Raw genomic sequence first — 15987 nt, forward strand, 5'->3', positions numbered from 1 at the left:
CCACGTCACATGATGCTTTTGACATTACAAGGCAAATTCTGGTGTTATGGATTAGAGATAAAAGTCATAGAATGCTCTGTTCATATTCACAATTTCTCTTGGAATAAATGTGCAGCATAACTTCCTTTAAAATTGCTTTTCACAAAGAACAGAGGAAAGTGTCAAGGATAATTCAATTAACATCTGAATTTTTTTCAAATGAGTTCAAAAAATAAGAAAAATATCCAAAGGGAAAATGAAAGCTCAAAGAATGACAGGTTCAAAACCATAAATATATTTTTTCTTTCATTTGTAAGAAAATTTGGGAGTTGAATGTTTTCACTCCAATGCTACTGGAAATATTTTGCCTCCAATTTTTTCTACCAACTTTGGCACTCAGAGTAAGTATTTTTTTAAATTGTGAAGGCTTGAAGCTGTTAAAATAGAGATTATATTTAAAAGTTAAAGTGCACATATCATTTGGTACTTACAAAAGTGCATTCGGATTGTGACAAAAAGAATCAGTGGAAGGAGATAAACCAGGAATTATTTATATTTCAGTAAAATGATTTTGCTTAAAATTGTCTTAAATAGTCAGAAACAGTACGCCATATTTCTTAATAGTTATTTGCCTTATTGTAGCCTAATAATATTCAGTAATATCAATTAGGTTTAATTGATACTGAAAAATCCATGAAATGATGCTTTAAAGTTGTTTTCTGTCCTTTTTCATTAAATGTGACATTTCATTTAGACTTACTGGAATAAGGGTATGGCTAAGATCCTTTAATGTCTTACATTTTAGACATGATCCTAGACTCTACATGAATTTGTGCTGGGTTCACATTAATTATCTGAGTTCTGCCACTTAGATCTTGTGCAAAGTGAGGGGATATTATTACCATTTCCACGATAACAGTTCATGCAGGTTAAACATATAAAAAGAAGTTTAGACTAGCACAAGTTTTCTTGGAATTATAACACATATTATCACTTATGATATAAATGATTGTCACTTAGTACTTCTTTTTGAAAATCTGTTTACAGTTCTATAAAATATTAAAAAAAGTACAGTGACAAACACGCAGAAAAAACTTCTATGTCATCAGAAACTATGCATTACCTTTGATTTCTCATCATTTAGGGTCATTCACTATGAACACCTGGAATCACACAAGTAAACCAGACTTCATCCTCTTGGGACTGACAGATTCCAAAGATCTCCAGCTAGTCCTCTCTGTGCTGTTTCTCCTGATATACATGGTAACTGTGCTGGGGAACACAGGCATGATGCTGATCATTTGCGTTGATGTCCAGCTTCACACTCCAATGTATTTTTTTCTCATCCATCTATCATTTGTTGACCTCAGTTACTCGACTGCCATCACACCTAAAACCTTAGAGAACCTGCTGACTTCAAACAAGAGCATTTCCTTTATAGGTTGTTTCACCCAACTGTACATTTTTATCCTCTTGGCATCTACTGAATGTTTTCTGCTTTCTTCAATGGCCTATGATCGCTACATAGCTATCTGCAAACCTTTACATTATCCTATCATTATGTCTTCACGATGCTGCCTTGCTCTGCTCACTGGATCCTACATGATTGGAACTGTGGATTCCTCTGTCACTGTTTTCCATGATTACACTACATTTCTGCAAGTCCAACATCATCCATCATTTTTACTGTGACTCATCTCCACTTTTATCTCTGTCCTGCAGTGACACAAATGTAGTGGAAATAATTATATTCATCTTTGCCGGTTCAACCCTTCTTGTTTCCCTTATCACAATATTTGTATCCTATATGTTTGTTCTTTCTACTATTTTGAAGATCAATTCCACTTCAGGAAAGCAAAAGGCCTTCTCCACTTGTGCTTCTCACCTCCTCGGAGTAACTGTCTTCTACAGCACTCTGGTCTTTACTTATTTAAAACCAAGCAAGTCCTACTCCCTGGGAAAGGATCAAGTAGCTTCTGTTTTCTATACAATTGTGATCCCTATGCTGAACCCACTCATTTGCAGTCTCAGGAACAAAGACGTGAATGGTGCTGTTCTTAGATTAGTGAAGAAGAGACAAGGATCCAGGAAGATAAAATAAGACTGAAAGTAAGCAGTCTCATTGTTTTCGACTGTGACCGTCTTTAAAAAGTTAAAATTAACTTTCTATTTCTATTTCTGTGTGTCTTTTCTTGTACATAAGTGGGGAACTGGCAGGACTGATGTTTTAAATTTCAGTTTTCCTCACTGAATTTCAAGGAACATATACTAACGTCTATTTTTTTATTTTTAAAGAATACTAGTTTGTATAGGATGAAAATGTGTTTCAAATTCTTAGAGTCGTATCATATAAAGATACATACTCATTGAGCATTTCTATAGATATGATGTAAACATAATTTCAACAAAGCAATAGTTTCATAAATCATGCATCTTATAATGTGCAAGATCCTGTTTGTTAAAAGTTTCTTTATAAGAAGCTAAATTAGTTTTCAATTTTTTCAACAGTAAGAGATAAATAGTAACTCCGGATATATGTGATAAGATAATGGAAGTAATGTACTTAAGGAACCAATAATGGTGTTTATCATCATTAAGAGACTCGATTCCTGACATATTTTAAATGTTCAATATCAGTTTTTGAAGAATATCCACTGGAATTTTATAAATTACTTTCAGATTATTTAATTCACAATCATGTTGTTTCCCTAAAAAGAATATATTCCATTGTTTCAAATTTTGAAATTTATACAAAATTATGAAGTAGTGTTAAGGTATAGCTGAAATTATTGTGCTTTAAATTGTAATGTGTAGGCCACAATCTTAAAAACTTTTAAAGACAGAAACACTAAAAGTTATTGACCAAAGCATTTTCTTTTTTTTTTTTTTTTTTTTTTATAATTTTTTTATTAAGAAAAGAAGAAAAAAAACATAAACAAAAAACAAGTTTCCACCTCCTCCCATCCTCCCATCTCCCTCCCCCTCCTCCCACCCTTCTCCCCCTTCTCCCACCTTCTACCCCTCCCCCCACTCCTCTCCCCCTCCCTCTCCAGTCCACAGAGCGGTCCAGGTTCCCTGCCCTGTGGCAAGTCCTAGGTCCTCCCCCCTCCGTCCATATCTAGGAAGGTGAACATCCAAACTGGCTAGGCTTCCACAAAGCCAGCACATTAAGTAGGATCAAAACCCCGTGCCATTGTCCTTGGCGTCTCATCAGCCCTCATTGTTCGCCATGTTCAGAGAGTCTGGCTTTATCCCATGCTTTTTCAGTCACAGTCCAGCTGGCCTTGGTGAGCTCCCAGTAGATCAGCTCCACTGTCTCAGTGGGTGGGTGCACGCCTCGTGGTCCCGACTTCTTTGCTCATGTTCTCCCTCCTTCTGCTCCTCATTGGGACCTTGGGAGCTCAGTCCAGTGCTCCAGTGTGGGTCTCTGTCTCTGTCTCCATCCATCACCAGATGAAGGTTCTATGATGATATGCAAGATATTCGTCAGTATTGCTCTCGGATAGGGTCATTTCAGGTTCCCAGTCCTCAGCTACCCAAGGAACTAACTGGGAACCTCATGTTGGGCACTTGGGAGCCCCTCTAGGGTCAAATCTCTTGCTCACCCTAAAGTGGTTCCCTTAACTAAGAATTGTGGTTCCGTGCTCCCCTATCCACCTTTCCTTTATCCCAATTCTCCTGATTCCCCAAGTCCCTCCTCCTTCCCTTCTACCTTTTCTCTCCCCATCTCCCCTTACCCCCATCCCACCCCACCCCCAAAATCCTAATTTTCTCCCCGGCAATTGGGTCTACTTCCCTTAGCCAAGAGGATAACTATATGTTTTTCCTTGGGTTCACCTTCTTACTTAGCTTCTTTAGGTTCACCTATTGTAGACTCCGTGGCCCTAATTTATGGCTAGAAACCAATTATGAGCGAGTACATCCCATGTTCATCTTTTTGGGTCTGGGACACCTCACTCAGGATAGTGTTTTCTATTTCCATCCATTTGCCTGCAAAATTCGAGAAGTCATTGTTTTTTACCGCAGCGTAGTACTCTAGCGTGTATATATTCCATACTTTCTTCATCCATTCTTCCATTGAAGGGCATCTAGGTTGTTTCCAGGTTCTGGCTATTACAAATAGTACTGCTATGAAGGAGGTCGGGCCTTGGGAAAGCAGGAGGATTGGGATAAAGGAAGGTTGGACATTTTCTTAGTCTAGTCAATAAATGAGGCTTTGTCAGTGTGAGTCACACAGAAGCAAAATTCCTCTGTACTGTTTTGTAGCATTATCTATTAATTTGAAATTGTGTTATTTGATGCCCTCTTACCACAGCAAACTGAGACGACTGTCTTCTCAATGAATGGGGAAGATCAGCACTGCCTACTTAGGTTTTTTAGACATGGCATACTGTAAATCGATCAACTCAAAATATGCCTGCAGTACTGTTGCTTTTGTGTGCAGCTATTAAACTTTTGACACCCTTACAATTCTTACACTTAAATGCAATACCTACAGTTAAGTTTCTTTTTATAGTATAAATATTTGTGTGTAAAATAATTTTAAAATAAATTCTTTAATAAATGATCATTTGTTATTTTTTGTTTCCATTTTCTTCAAAGACACACATGTATGTATCCTAATAATCTTCTGTATTCTATGTCTGTGTTTGTTGTTTGTTTTTTCAGATAATATATTTATTTGAAATGGAAAAGTAACTATAGAAGAAACTAAAATCTACAGTCTAAAATGTATGTTTTTCAATACTTCCAAATGAATCCTCCCCCTTTTACTTCTTTTTAATATAATTTCTTTTATATTGATTTTTATTGGACTCTACATTTTTCTCTGCCCCACTCCCTGCCTCTCCCCTCCCCACTTCAACCCTCCCCAAAGGTTCCCATCCTCCCATTTTATTCAGGAGATCTTGTCTTTTTCTACTTCCCATGTAGATTAGATCTATGTAAGTCTCTCTTAGGGTCCTCATTGTTGTCATAGTTCTCTGGGATTGTGTTTTGTAGGCTGGTTTTCTTTGCTTTGTGTTTAAAAACCACCTTTGGGTGAGTATATATGATAATTGTCTTTCTGTGTCTGGGTTACATCACTCAAAATAACGTTTTTTTTTAGCTCCATCCATTTTCCTGCTAAATTCAAAATGTTTTTATTTTATTTGGTGTGAGGTACTCCATTGCACAAATGTACCACATTTTTCTTTTATCCATTCTTTGGTTGAAGGGCATTTAGGTTGTTTCCAGGTTCTGGCCATAACAAATAAAGCTGCTATGAACATAGTTGAGGATATGTACTTGTGGCTCAATTAGGCATCCTTTGGATATATACCCAAAGTGGTGTTGAGGAAGGTTGTTTCCTAATTTTCTGAGAAATGCCACTGACATCCAAAAGGGTTGAACCAGCTTGAATTCCCATCAGCAATGCAGAAGTGTTCCCTTTTCTCCACAACCTCTCCAGCATAAGTTGTCATCAGTATTTTTGATCTTGGCCATTCTTACAGGAGTAAGATGGAATCTCAGAGTTGTTTTGATTTGCATTTCGCTGATGACTAAGGATTTTGAACATTTCCTTAAGTGTCTTTCAGCCATTTTAGATTCCTTTGTTCTCTGTTTAGGTCTATACTCCATTTTAAAAAAAATTATTGGATTATGTGTTTATTTTATGACCAATTTCTTGAGTTCTTTGTATATTTTGGAGATCAGATCTTTGTCTGATGTGGGTTTAGTGAAGATCTTTTCCAATTCTGTAGGCTGCCATTTTGTCTTGTTGACCATGTCCTTTGCTTTACAAAAGCTCTTCAGTTTCAGGAGGTCCCATTTACTAATTGTTTCTATCAGTGTCTGTACTGCTGGGCTTAAATTTAGGAAGCGGTCTCCTGTGCCAATGTGTTCAAGTGTACTTCCCACATTCTCTTCTATAATGTTCAGTGTAGCTGGCTTAAACTATCTTTTATTTTTCATTTTACATACCAATTTCAGTTCCCACTTCCTCCCTTCCTCCTATTCCCTCCACCTAATTCTTTCCACCCAACCCTCATTCACTCATCAGAAAGGGTAAGATACATTGCTTTGGGGAAGGAAAACCAACCAATCCACATAATCTTCAACGTATATTCTGTCCTGCTTATTGATTTTGCTGGGGTAAGTGTAGTCTGCAGGTTGAGGGAATAGTCAACTAACAACTGGTCTAGACTGAAACCCATGCCAGCAGAGTAATCTCAGCCCTGACATTTTCTGAAGCACAAAAAACTAGAGGCTGGATAACCTATAGCCTAGGATATAACCAAACATGACTGGAGAAAAAAATGCAATAATAATAATAATGTCTAACGATTCTCTGGTATGACTCAGATTGGTGTTTAGCCCTATTGTCATGGAGAGCCTCCATCCAGTAACTGATTGAAAAGAGTGCAGACCCACAGCCAAACATTAGGTGGAGTTTAGGGATCCTGTACAAGAGGGGACCACAGATTGTAAAAACAAGAGGGTCAAGGACACCAGAAGTAAACCAACACAATCTAACCTGGGCTCACAGTGACTGAACTGACAACCAGGGAGCCTGTATGGCACTGATAGACATTCTGCATGTATGTTACAGTTGTGTAGCTTAGTCTTCGTGTGGAAGCAAGGGCTGTCTCTCTCTCTTAAAGGGTTTTGGGACCGTATTCCTCATATTGGATTTCTTTGTCAAATCCTAATGCATGGGGAGGTGCTTAGACTTACTGCATCTTTATATGCTATGTTTTGTGATATCCACTGAATCCTGTCCTTTCCTGAACAGAAAAAAAAAGAGGTTGATTTGTGGGGAGGCAGGGCAGGGCAAGGACATGGAGGACACGAGACAGGAGAAACTGTCACCTGTTTCAAATGGATTAAATTTTTTACATGAAAATATATTTAATAAAAGTTGTGTAATGATTCTTGATATCAAAGAACCCAAATTGAATGTATTCATGGATGGGTTCCACCGTTCCTGTTTTGTATTTACTTCAGCCGTGCTTTGTACTATATAGTTTGCATGTCCTTCACTTCTTCACTAAGCTTAATCAATGTACTCTTCTTTCTGAGTTATTTTCTTAATATTCTATGTGAATTATAATATGTTAATAATAATAATAAAGTGTCACAGGTTATTAGAGTTAAAGTTGAAAATTTGGCTTTTATGAGTTACTCAATTTTCCCATTTGAGAGGATATTTAATTTAAACACTGACCAAATTGCCTCTAAGTCATCATTTTCAGGACTTACTCTGTTTTTCTAGGAACATTCAACTTGTTTACTATTGACTAAATTGTAAGTTTCTAAACCATAAGTACATTGATCATCCCAGGGGCATTACCATGGCCCTTAAGAGATGGACAAGATGACTTAAAACCCCATATGCATTGCATCCAGAGCACTTTCTAATTGACCAAGCAGTTCATTTTTGTAAGTAAGCAAAGAGTTTTAAATGTTAAAATTGGTAACATTAAATTTAAAACATAAAATGTTTTAAATGTTACAATTGGTTTCAAGTTCTAGAACGAGTCTAAATACGTAACTATGATATGGAAAACCAAATTAAACAGAGTTGTGTTGAAAACTGAATCAGTCTTCTGAGAAGAGAAAGGGAAAGAGCTGAATTACTACTTATATTTTGCTATACGTTAGAAGCTACATATTTTTAATGAATGAAACCAATTAGGACAAAAATGAGCTTCATATGAGTTTTTTATGCATAGCATCTTTTTTTCTGATTCAGTTTTCTTTTATTTTGATTTCTAACATTGTTATTTGAATCTTGTGCATTTTAACTGGTTATATATTTAAATGTACTTTTAGCTATTTATTTCTAAACTGTGCAGTTTATTTAAATGTAGTATCCTCCATTTAATAAGCCAAAGAGAAATGCTATCTTCTTTTATTTTTATAGAGTGATATTTCAAGTATAGCAGTAGACCATGAAGACATAGTATGGTCATGAAGAAAGTCTGTTTCAGGGAACTGAAATATTGAATGCTGCTTTGTCTATTAGATAAGGTCTGACAAGGTTACATTGTACATTTAGTTGATACTTAGTATCCTTTTGTATAAGTTTATATTACACTATGTTTTCATAAGTTCTTAAGTAGACAAAATAATAAAAATGAACACATATTTTGTAACATATTACAATAGTTCCACATCGTGTAGATACATTTTGCTCTTATATTCACTTGGTTTTAGTCTTTCCAATATTATTAGCATGAATATGATCATGAGAATTGAGAAACTTATTTTTAAATTATATGTAATTGAGGATATTGTAGTTAAAATTCCTTCTACATAAATTTTTCACTTATAATAAAAGAAATTAGAGAGACTATTAGCAAATGTAAGGTATAAAATTATTACTATCCATAAATGTAACTTGAGAGAAATAAAATTTTCAGATTTAATCTTGAGAAAAACTAGCATGCTTTAGTATTGTCAATTATGTCTACATTTCTTATAGTTTCTCACTAAATTCTCTAATAAATCATGATTGGAAATAACGGTTGCATCATTTCGGACCACATATTCTTGTTTTCCAATCAATATGAAAACAATACTAACTAAAAATATTTTGGTCAAAATATTGCAATAAGGAAATCCATATTATTTAACTGACATATTCCTAGGCCAAAAATGTGACTGAGATAGATGAGGCTTCTTACACAATAATTTAGACAGTCATTATATTTAATGTCAAGATAAGATATATTATATATGTTTTTAATGCGTGTGCTTCCTTAATTATTTAATGTTTTATTTGAAAAGTTACTTTATTTGCCCTTAGCATTTCACTATATGAATGAAATTTCAGATTTAAAATTTAGAGTTATGTGTACTGCAAATATTAATTTTTATTCTGGAAAATATGTTGTAATGGATCCATAAAATCTTTCACTGCAATTGTCTGTGTCCATGTGGTAAAGAGTCAAGTGAGACTATGAAATCAGAATTTTTGAAGCACACATTGTTGATCAGTGAGACCTGTCTATGAGATTTTAACATCAGGAATTAGACTCTAAATGCAGTTCTTAATCCTTTACAGTCTCTTTATTTTAGACCTTAGAGGAGAAATAAAATCATAGCATTACATTATAGATGGCACTCCTCTAGTGCATAGCAATTAACATGTATTTTCTTATGCTTATTAAAAAAACTATTAATAAATTTGGAAACCTCATTTACATTAATAATTATTTTCACTATACTTCTATTAATTTGATAACTTCTTATTTGTATCTTACCTACTAAGTAAACGTTTGTGAATAAATTCCTTTACCAATTTTGAGAGATAAAGAAAGGGAGAAAGGAGAGATAACAAGAATATTTTAAGTCTCATTTTCTGAGTCCATGAATGTATACCTAGCATATTTGTACAATTAAATAATTATTAAAATTACTATCAATAACAACATTTTGTATTAAACTACCTCCACGTATTCTGATGTTAATATTTAAATTATCTGTGTTTACATAAACTGATTACATGTTTATATGTTACTTTGAAATCTTCTAAGAAGAGAATAAACAGTTATTGTTTAGTAAAACACATTTACAAAAGTACTCTATGGACTAGAACAAAATATTTATGTAGACTCTGAAGATCTATCTGGGAAAATATACCTACATCATTTCTGGCTTGATCTAAATTATAAAAATTCTATTTTTCCTTAAATTGATATGAAAGTTCAGTAAAATTGGCAAGCTTTACCACACTTCAGATTTTTAATGTACCTGACTAAATCACTCTTCTACCCTCTGCATGTGCTTTTAATATTTTATAAACTCTTGACCTGTGACAGGCTGAAAAAAATAAAAACAAAAACAAAAACAGGATGACTATGCAGAAATCAGCCCAGGAATGTTTACTAGGCTCAATGGGTTGTGTTTTCTTGAGATTTTTAATAGAGAGCCAAGGGATTTTTTTAAATTATTATTTATAATTTTACTATAAATTTTTATTTTAAAATTTAACTGTGATAGAGTGTGGATTCTCGTGTTTAAAAACCTGAAATGTTAACAAATAATGTTAGGTGTATTTGTAGCACAATAAGGACTATTACACAGGTGTGTACTTTACATTATAATAATTTGAATTTACTCCTTTTTTTGTGTGTCTTTGATAATCAAAATAGCTGCACAAACAGGACATAGCCAATGGTAATATGAATGGACATGTTAAATGGAAGAGGCTAAATTTTCATGGGATGCTTCTCCTAGACAGATCTACAACTGGCTTATTAATGCAGGAAGAAGGATTAGCCTCTCCCTGTAAATAGGCCCACATAGGTTGTCCAAAGCTGAGTGACCATCCCAGAAAGCATATATACGCAAACAACAAAAATGGGCCCAGAGGTTGTACATATTTATGTTTGTATAAACAATAAAAAAATAGGCCCTCAAGTCTAGCGTTAGGGTTGGAGGACATTGAGAACTTTGGAGGTAAAATACCTGAAAGTGGCTTGGAAAAAAAGGTTGGGGTGTGATACAGTTCTATTTCAATTCAAGATATTGAAATCATGCACATGTACATAAATATAGTATTTTAAAATAAAAATGTAGCATAATAAAACACAAAAATGTAAAACTATAATTTGAAGACACAAATGGACAATTATTTGTATAAAAATCTGTTTTAACTGTTGGACCTTTAACTTTATAAATTTATATTTAACTAGTAAGTGTAATTATCTTTTTTTTTTTACCTCATATAGTAAGATCTGTCTGCTTTCATAAAATTTACTTGACGTTTCCCATGCCATTATTACCAAGGATGTCACTATGCCCTAAGAACCAAACATAGATACAATGAGACAGTTTTTTATATGGGATTTTTTATATGTGCAATATATAAACGGAAACCAAAATGGAATGATTGGAATCAGCTATGGATATCCTCAAAATTCCCTTACAGAATGTGACAGAAGCTACCATGTTTATACTCTTGGGCTTCACAGAAGATGTTGAACTGCAGGTCCTCCTATTTTTACTGTTTCTTGCTATCTATCTTTTCACTCTGATAGGAAACTTTGGACTGGTAATTTTGGTCATTGGGGATTCTCGGCTACACAACCCCATGTACTACTTCCTTAGTGTTTTGTCTTTCTTGGATGCCTGCTATTCTACAGCTGTTACCCCCAAAATGTTGGTCAACTTCCTGGAAGAAGATAAATCCATCTCATTCCTTGGATGTGCAACACAGATGTTTCTCTTTGTTACTTTAGGGACCACAGAATCCCTTCTGCTGGCAGCAATGGCATATGACCGCTATGTAGCCATCTACAATCCACTTCTATATGCAGTAACCATGTCACCCAGAGTCTATGTACCACTTATTGTTGCTTCCTATGCCATTGGAGCTCTGCATGGTGCTACACACACAGTGGCCACTTTCAGTCTGTCCTTCTGCAGATCTAATGAAATTAGGCATGTCTTCTGTGACATTCCACCACTGCTTGCTCTCTCTTGTTCTGATACACACATCAATAAGCTTCTACTCTTATATTTGGTGGGCTTGATTGAGATCATTACCATCCTGATTGTTCTGATCTCCTATGGATTCATTCTTTTTGCCATTCTGAACATGCACTCTGCTGAGAGTAGAAGAAAAGTGTTCTCTACATGTGGCTCCCACCTCACTGGAGTGTCTATTTACCATGGTACAATCCTCTTTAGTTATATGAAGCCAAGTTCCAGCTATGCGTCAAACCATGACATGGTAGTGTCAATATTTTACACAATTGTGATTCCCATGCTGAATCCCATCATCTACAGTCTAAGGAACAAAGATGTAAAAGCAGCAATGAAGAAATTGTGGAAAAATTAGTCGTTAATCCATGTTTGCATGAAATATGCATAGTTACAAATTACAAACATGTCATGACTTTAATTAGTAGTATGTTATGTGTTAGAAATTATTTTAAGACATCAATTATCTTTCTCTCTCTCAGGTAACATTATTTTAAAAGCGAATTCTTTCTCCTGCATACCAAATAATTTTGATAAAATTTAAATAAATATTTTTATGTGAATATTGTTCTTGGTCAGAAAGACATAGTTAATTTTGCTATACTTAAGAAGAAATTGGGTACTCAGGACCCTGTGATTAAATGATTCTTGTGTAACTTATGATAAACTGTTAGCAAGCACTATGTAACAATCCCAAATGCAGAGTCCTCATATAGGGATTCTTAAAGCATTTTTTTTTTAACCAGAATGAAAACTTTTTCATAGGATGACTACTTGAGAAGTGATTTTGTGAATAAAGTCACATTTCTTGCAATGAAACACTTCTTTGCCTCCAGATTTATTTTTTCTTTCAAATAAACCAAAAATCTGAATACAACATTTTAATTAAACAACATGACTTTAAAAATCATTTGTTACATTTATTCATTGTGTGTCTGTGTGTGTTTGCATGCCATGGTACATGGGGAAAAGTCAGAAGACAGCTTGGGGACAGGGATCTATTCTTTCCCTCCACCATTGATATCACAGAGATAAAACTCATGTGCTCAGTGCCAATATCTTTCTGTTATCAAGCACCTTTATCTACTTAGTCATTTCATAAACCCATACTGGTTTTTTTTTCTATATTTTTGTTGGTTGTTTCTCCGTGGACTATGATTATCTTCATTTTTAAATTTGTTTCTTCTGCTTTTTGATATGTAGTATAATTATATCACTATCCCTTACCTTTCCTCCCAACAAACCCTCCTATATGTTCTTCCTCACTCTTCCAAATTCATGGGGTTTTGCTAGAAAACCACACTCGCACATACACACATATTTATATGCTCACATATATATTTTATATGTAATGGAATATTCCTATTGAAAGCTAAAGTGTGATTTTGAGATCCATGAAAACAATTACTTGACATCAGTTTCGCTTTTCCTTTGATCTATCATGCAGGAACAGCCCATTTATTTCCACTGACAAGAAAGTTTTGCTCAGAAAAGTGTACTGAGTGAGTTGACCCAGTCCTAGAAAGACAATTGCTACATGTTAACTCTAGCATGTGGGTTCTACTTTGAGTGTAAACACAGATGTGCATGAGAGGAAATTGGAAAGAAGCCAGTTAGGAGTTTGCACTGAGCAAAGAAGACATGAAAGAATAAAGGTAAAATTAAACGTAGGAGGAAATTTGGCAAATGAGAAAAACCAGTAGGCATGGAGTGAGGGTGCTGTACCTAAGTGGTGTAGGAAAAGCCAATATGGAAACCTAAAGCCAATATCCAGCTAATACACATTTAAAAATAATTAGAACAAAGGGATCCTGCATAGCTGGATAATGATGTTTCTATAAGCTTTGGGTTATATAGTCAGATGTGGGATACACACATAAGCGTCATTAGTTACAAAGGACACAGAGGCTCCAAAAGAACATAGGTTCTTGTTATTCCTCTTGCCTGTACACCAGAATTATACAATAAGACCCAATTCCTGAAGGCAACCTAGGACCCACAATATTATCATATGGAAAAATCAAGCTATAGTTGTTCTGAATAGCTTCTCTCTACTTCATAACTTAATTATTGCAAGAGATCTATCTATGCAGGCTAATAAGGGAGAATAGGCATCGACATTATTAAACAGCTGTTAACTCTGAAAATTGCAATGGCAACCTTCTAGGTAAGATATACCCATAGGTGCAATATTGTTCTGACTGTTATAGACTTAACCAACTGTCCTGAGATTGGATTTAGTCAGGGAATGAGTGATTAGGTTAGTCTTAAATAATGAATTGTTTGTTGCTGAAAGATTCTGGGAGAAAGTGAGTCATTATCTTATTTTGTGTACCATAGGTGGGCCTATCAATTCCCATAATCACAGAGAGTATTTTATTTAATTTCAGTTTTTTTCTGAACTTGAATCCCTAAAATACACATAAAACCAAAGATGACAACATGCATTTGTAATCACAGAGCTTCTATGTTGAGATGGGTGATGGGTTGGGAGAATTGCCTTGACTCTTGTAGGTCAGTTCACCTGGTATAAGCAGTCATAAGCAACGGTGATTTTATGTTAGAATGTATTATCAGAGAAGAAAATTCAATGGAAAATAAGTACTAAAATATATGAAAAGTGTTTATTTAGAACATGTCATAAAGATAAACTGAAAATGTAGTTTAGTTTTTTTAATTTAATATTTAATATGATTTTTTTCTCAATACTCTTCTCATTGCCTCTTTTACATCTTTGTTCCTCAGACTGTAGATGATGGGATTGAGCATCGGAATCCCAATGGTGTAAAATGATGACACTATCATATCATGTTCCAAGGAATAACTGGAACTAGGTCTTACATACATGAAGAGGATAGTGCCATAAAAAATCGAAACAGCAGTGAGGTGAGCTCCACATGTGGAGAACACTTTCCTCCTCCCTTCAGCTGAATTCATCTTTAAAATTGTCAAGAAGATGAAAGCATAGGAGACCAGAATGACCAGGATGGTGACGAGTTCTATGGAACTCACAAAGAAGAAGAGCAGGAGCTCATTTACATACGTGTCAGAGCAGGAAATGGCAAGTAGAGGAGGTATATCACAAAATATATGTCTAATTTCATTGGAACAACAGAAAGACAGGCTGAATGTGGCCACTGTGTGGATAACAGCATGTAGAATTCCACCAGCATAGGAAGCAATGATGAGTGACACATAGACTCTAGGAGACATGCTTGCTGCATACATGAGTGGGTTGTGAATGGCTACATAGCGATCATAAGCCATTGCTGCTAAAAGAAAGCATTCTGTTGTTCCAAATGTAACAGCAAGAAACATCTGTACTGCACAGCCATGGAATGAAATAATTTTGTTTTTTGACATAAAACCTACTAACATATTTGGTGTGATATCTGAGGAATAGCAGGCATCCACAGAAGACAGTACACTGAGGAAGCAGTACATGGGAGTGTGGAGTTGTGGATCTCCAATGACTAAAACAATTAGTCCTACATTTCCTATTAGGGTAAAGAGGTATATCGCTAGAAAGAGGAAAAAGAGAATGATCTGTAGTTCAGTGTTGTCAGTGAGTCCCTTGAGAATAAATGTAGTTGCTTCTGTGGTGTTCTTCATGTTGGAATCTCATAAAGCAATATTGAAGATACTTGGTTTACTGTTCACAGTCCAATGAGAACAACAGATAGTAACGGGAGTTAATGATCATAGATCATGTCTTCATATACTCAGGGTCTAGAAGAAAATGGTTACACAGTGATATTATATGCCACGTATACACAATGAAATAGAATATAATATTTTTAATATTGTGGTGATGGACACACTACTTAAAGTTTCTATTGGCACAAGGCCATCACCATCAAAATTTAAGTGACATTCTTCACAGACTAAAACAAAACAATACTAAATTAAAAGGGGGAACAAAACTCTCTCTCTGAACAACACTAAGATGTTCTCCCAAAAAACAAGGGTGAATTTATCACAATACATGATCTCAAAGTGTATTACAAAACCATAAATATCAAAGACAGTGTGTACCACTACATTCTATGTATATAAATTAACTGAATAGAAAAAGACATAGAATATACATATATGTGTGTGTGTGCGTGTGTGTGTGTGTGTTCAATAAAGCATATTGAAACTTTTAACAAAGACATCCAAAAATATAAGAACCAATATTCTTCTGCGGGTGGTGATAGGAGAAAGTGACACTCACATGTAAATAGAATGAAATTATACACCAATCTTACTTAACTCAAAAATAATTCTAAATGCATCGGGTATTATAATATAATATATGAAATAAATACAGAATAATATAATAAATACAGAAAATGTTAGAGGAAAATGCAGGGGAAATGCTTCGAGATTCAGTCAAAAACATTCTGAAAAGAGCTCTCATAGCATAGAATATAATCTATGTAACTGACAGAATCATAGGAAGTTAAATAGCTTTGTTCAACAATGGAAATAATAATCAGAAGGAAGAACATCTACATCCTTTATAGCCCTAATATTTGTTCTTTATTTGTTACATAG

At 34.7% G+C, this 15987-nt stretch overlaps 2 protein-coding genes and 1 pseudogene across 2 annotated transcripts; 2 read left to right on the forward strand and 1 right to left on the reverse strand.

The window, feature by feature from the left end:
* The first annotated feature begins 1134 nt into the window (after positions 1–1134).
* Positions 1135–2080, forward strand: LOC121466609 (annotated as a pseudogene).
* An 8766-nt stretch (positions 2081–10846) lies between these two features.
* Positions 10847–11806, forward strand: LOC121466590 (olfactory receptor 1094-like). The gene is given in 1 exon segment (XM_041680371.1): positions 10847–11806. A coding segment is annotated over 1 exon segment (960 nt).
* A 2327-nt stretch (positions 11807–14133) lies between these two features.
* On the reverse strand, positions 14134–15060 carry LOC121466347 (olfactory receptor 141). Its single transcript, XM_041680010.1, has one exon. It carries the CDS (start codon positions 15058–15060, stop codon positions 14134–14136), a length of 927 nt encoding a protein of 308 aa, XP_041535944.1.
* Between the last annotated feature and the right edge of the window lie 927 nt (positions 15061–15987).

This window comes from Microtus oregoni, unplaced genomic scaffold, assembly GCF_018167655.1.
Source record: "Microtus oregoni isolate MIOR12 unplaced genomic scaffold, Mior012 000033F_ref0000390, whole genome shotgun sequence".
Taxonomy (NCBI): domain Eukaryota; kingdom Metazoa; phylum Chordata; class Mammalia; order Rodentia; family Cricetidae; genus Microtus; species Microtus oregoni.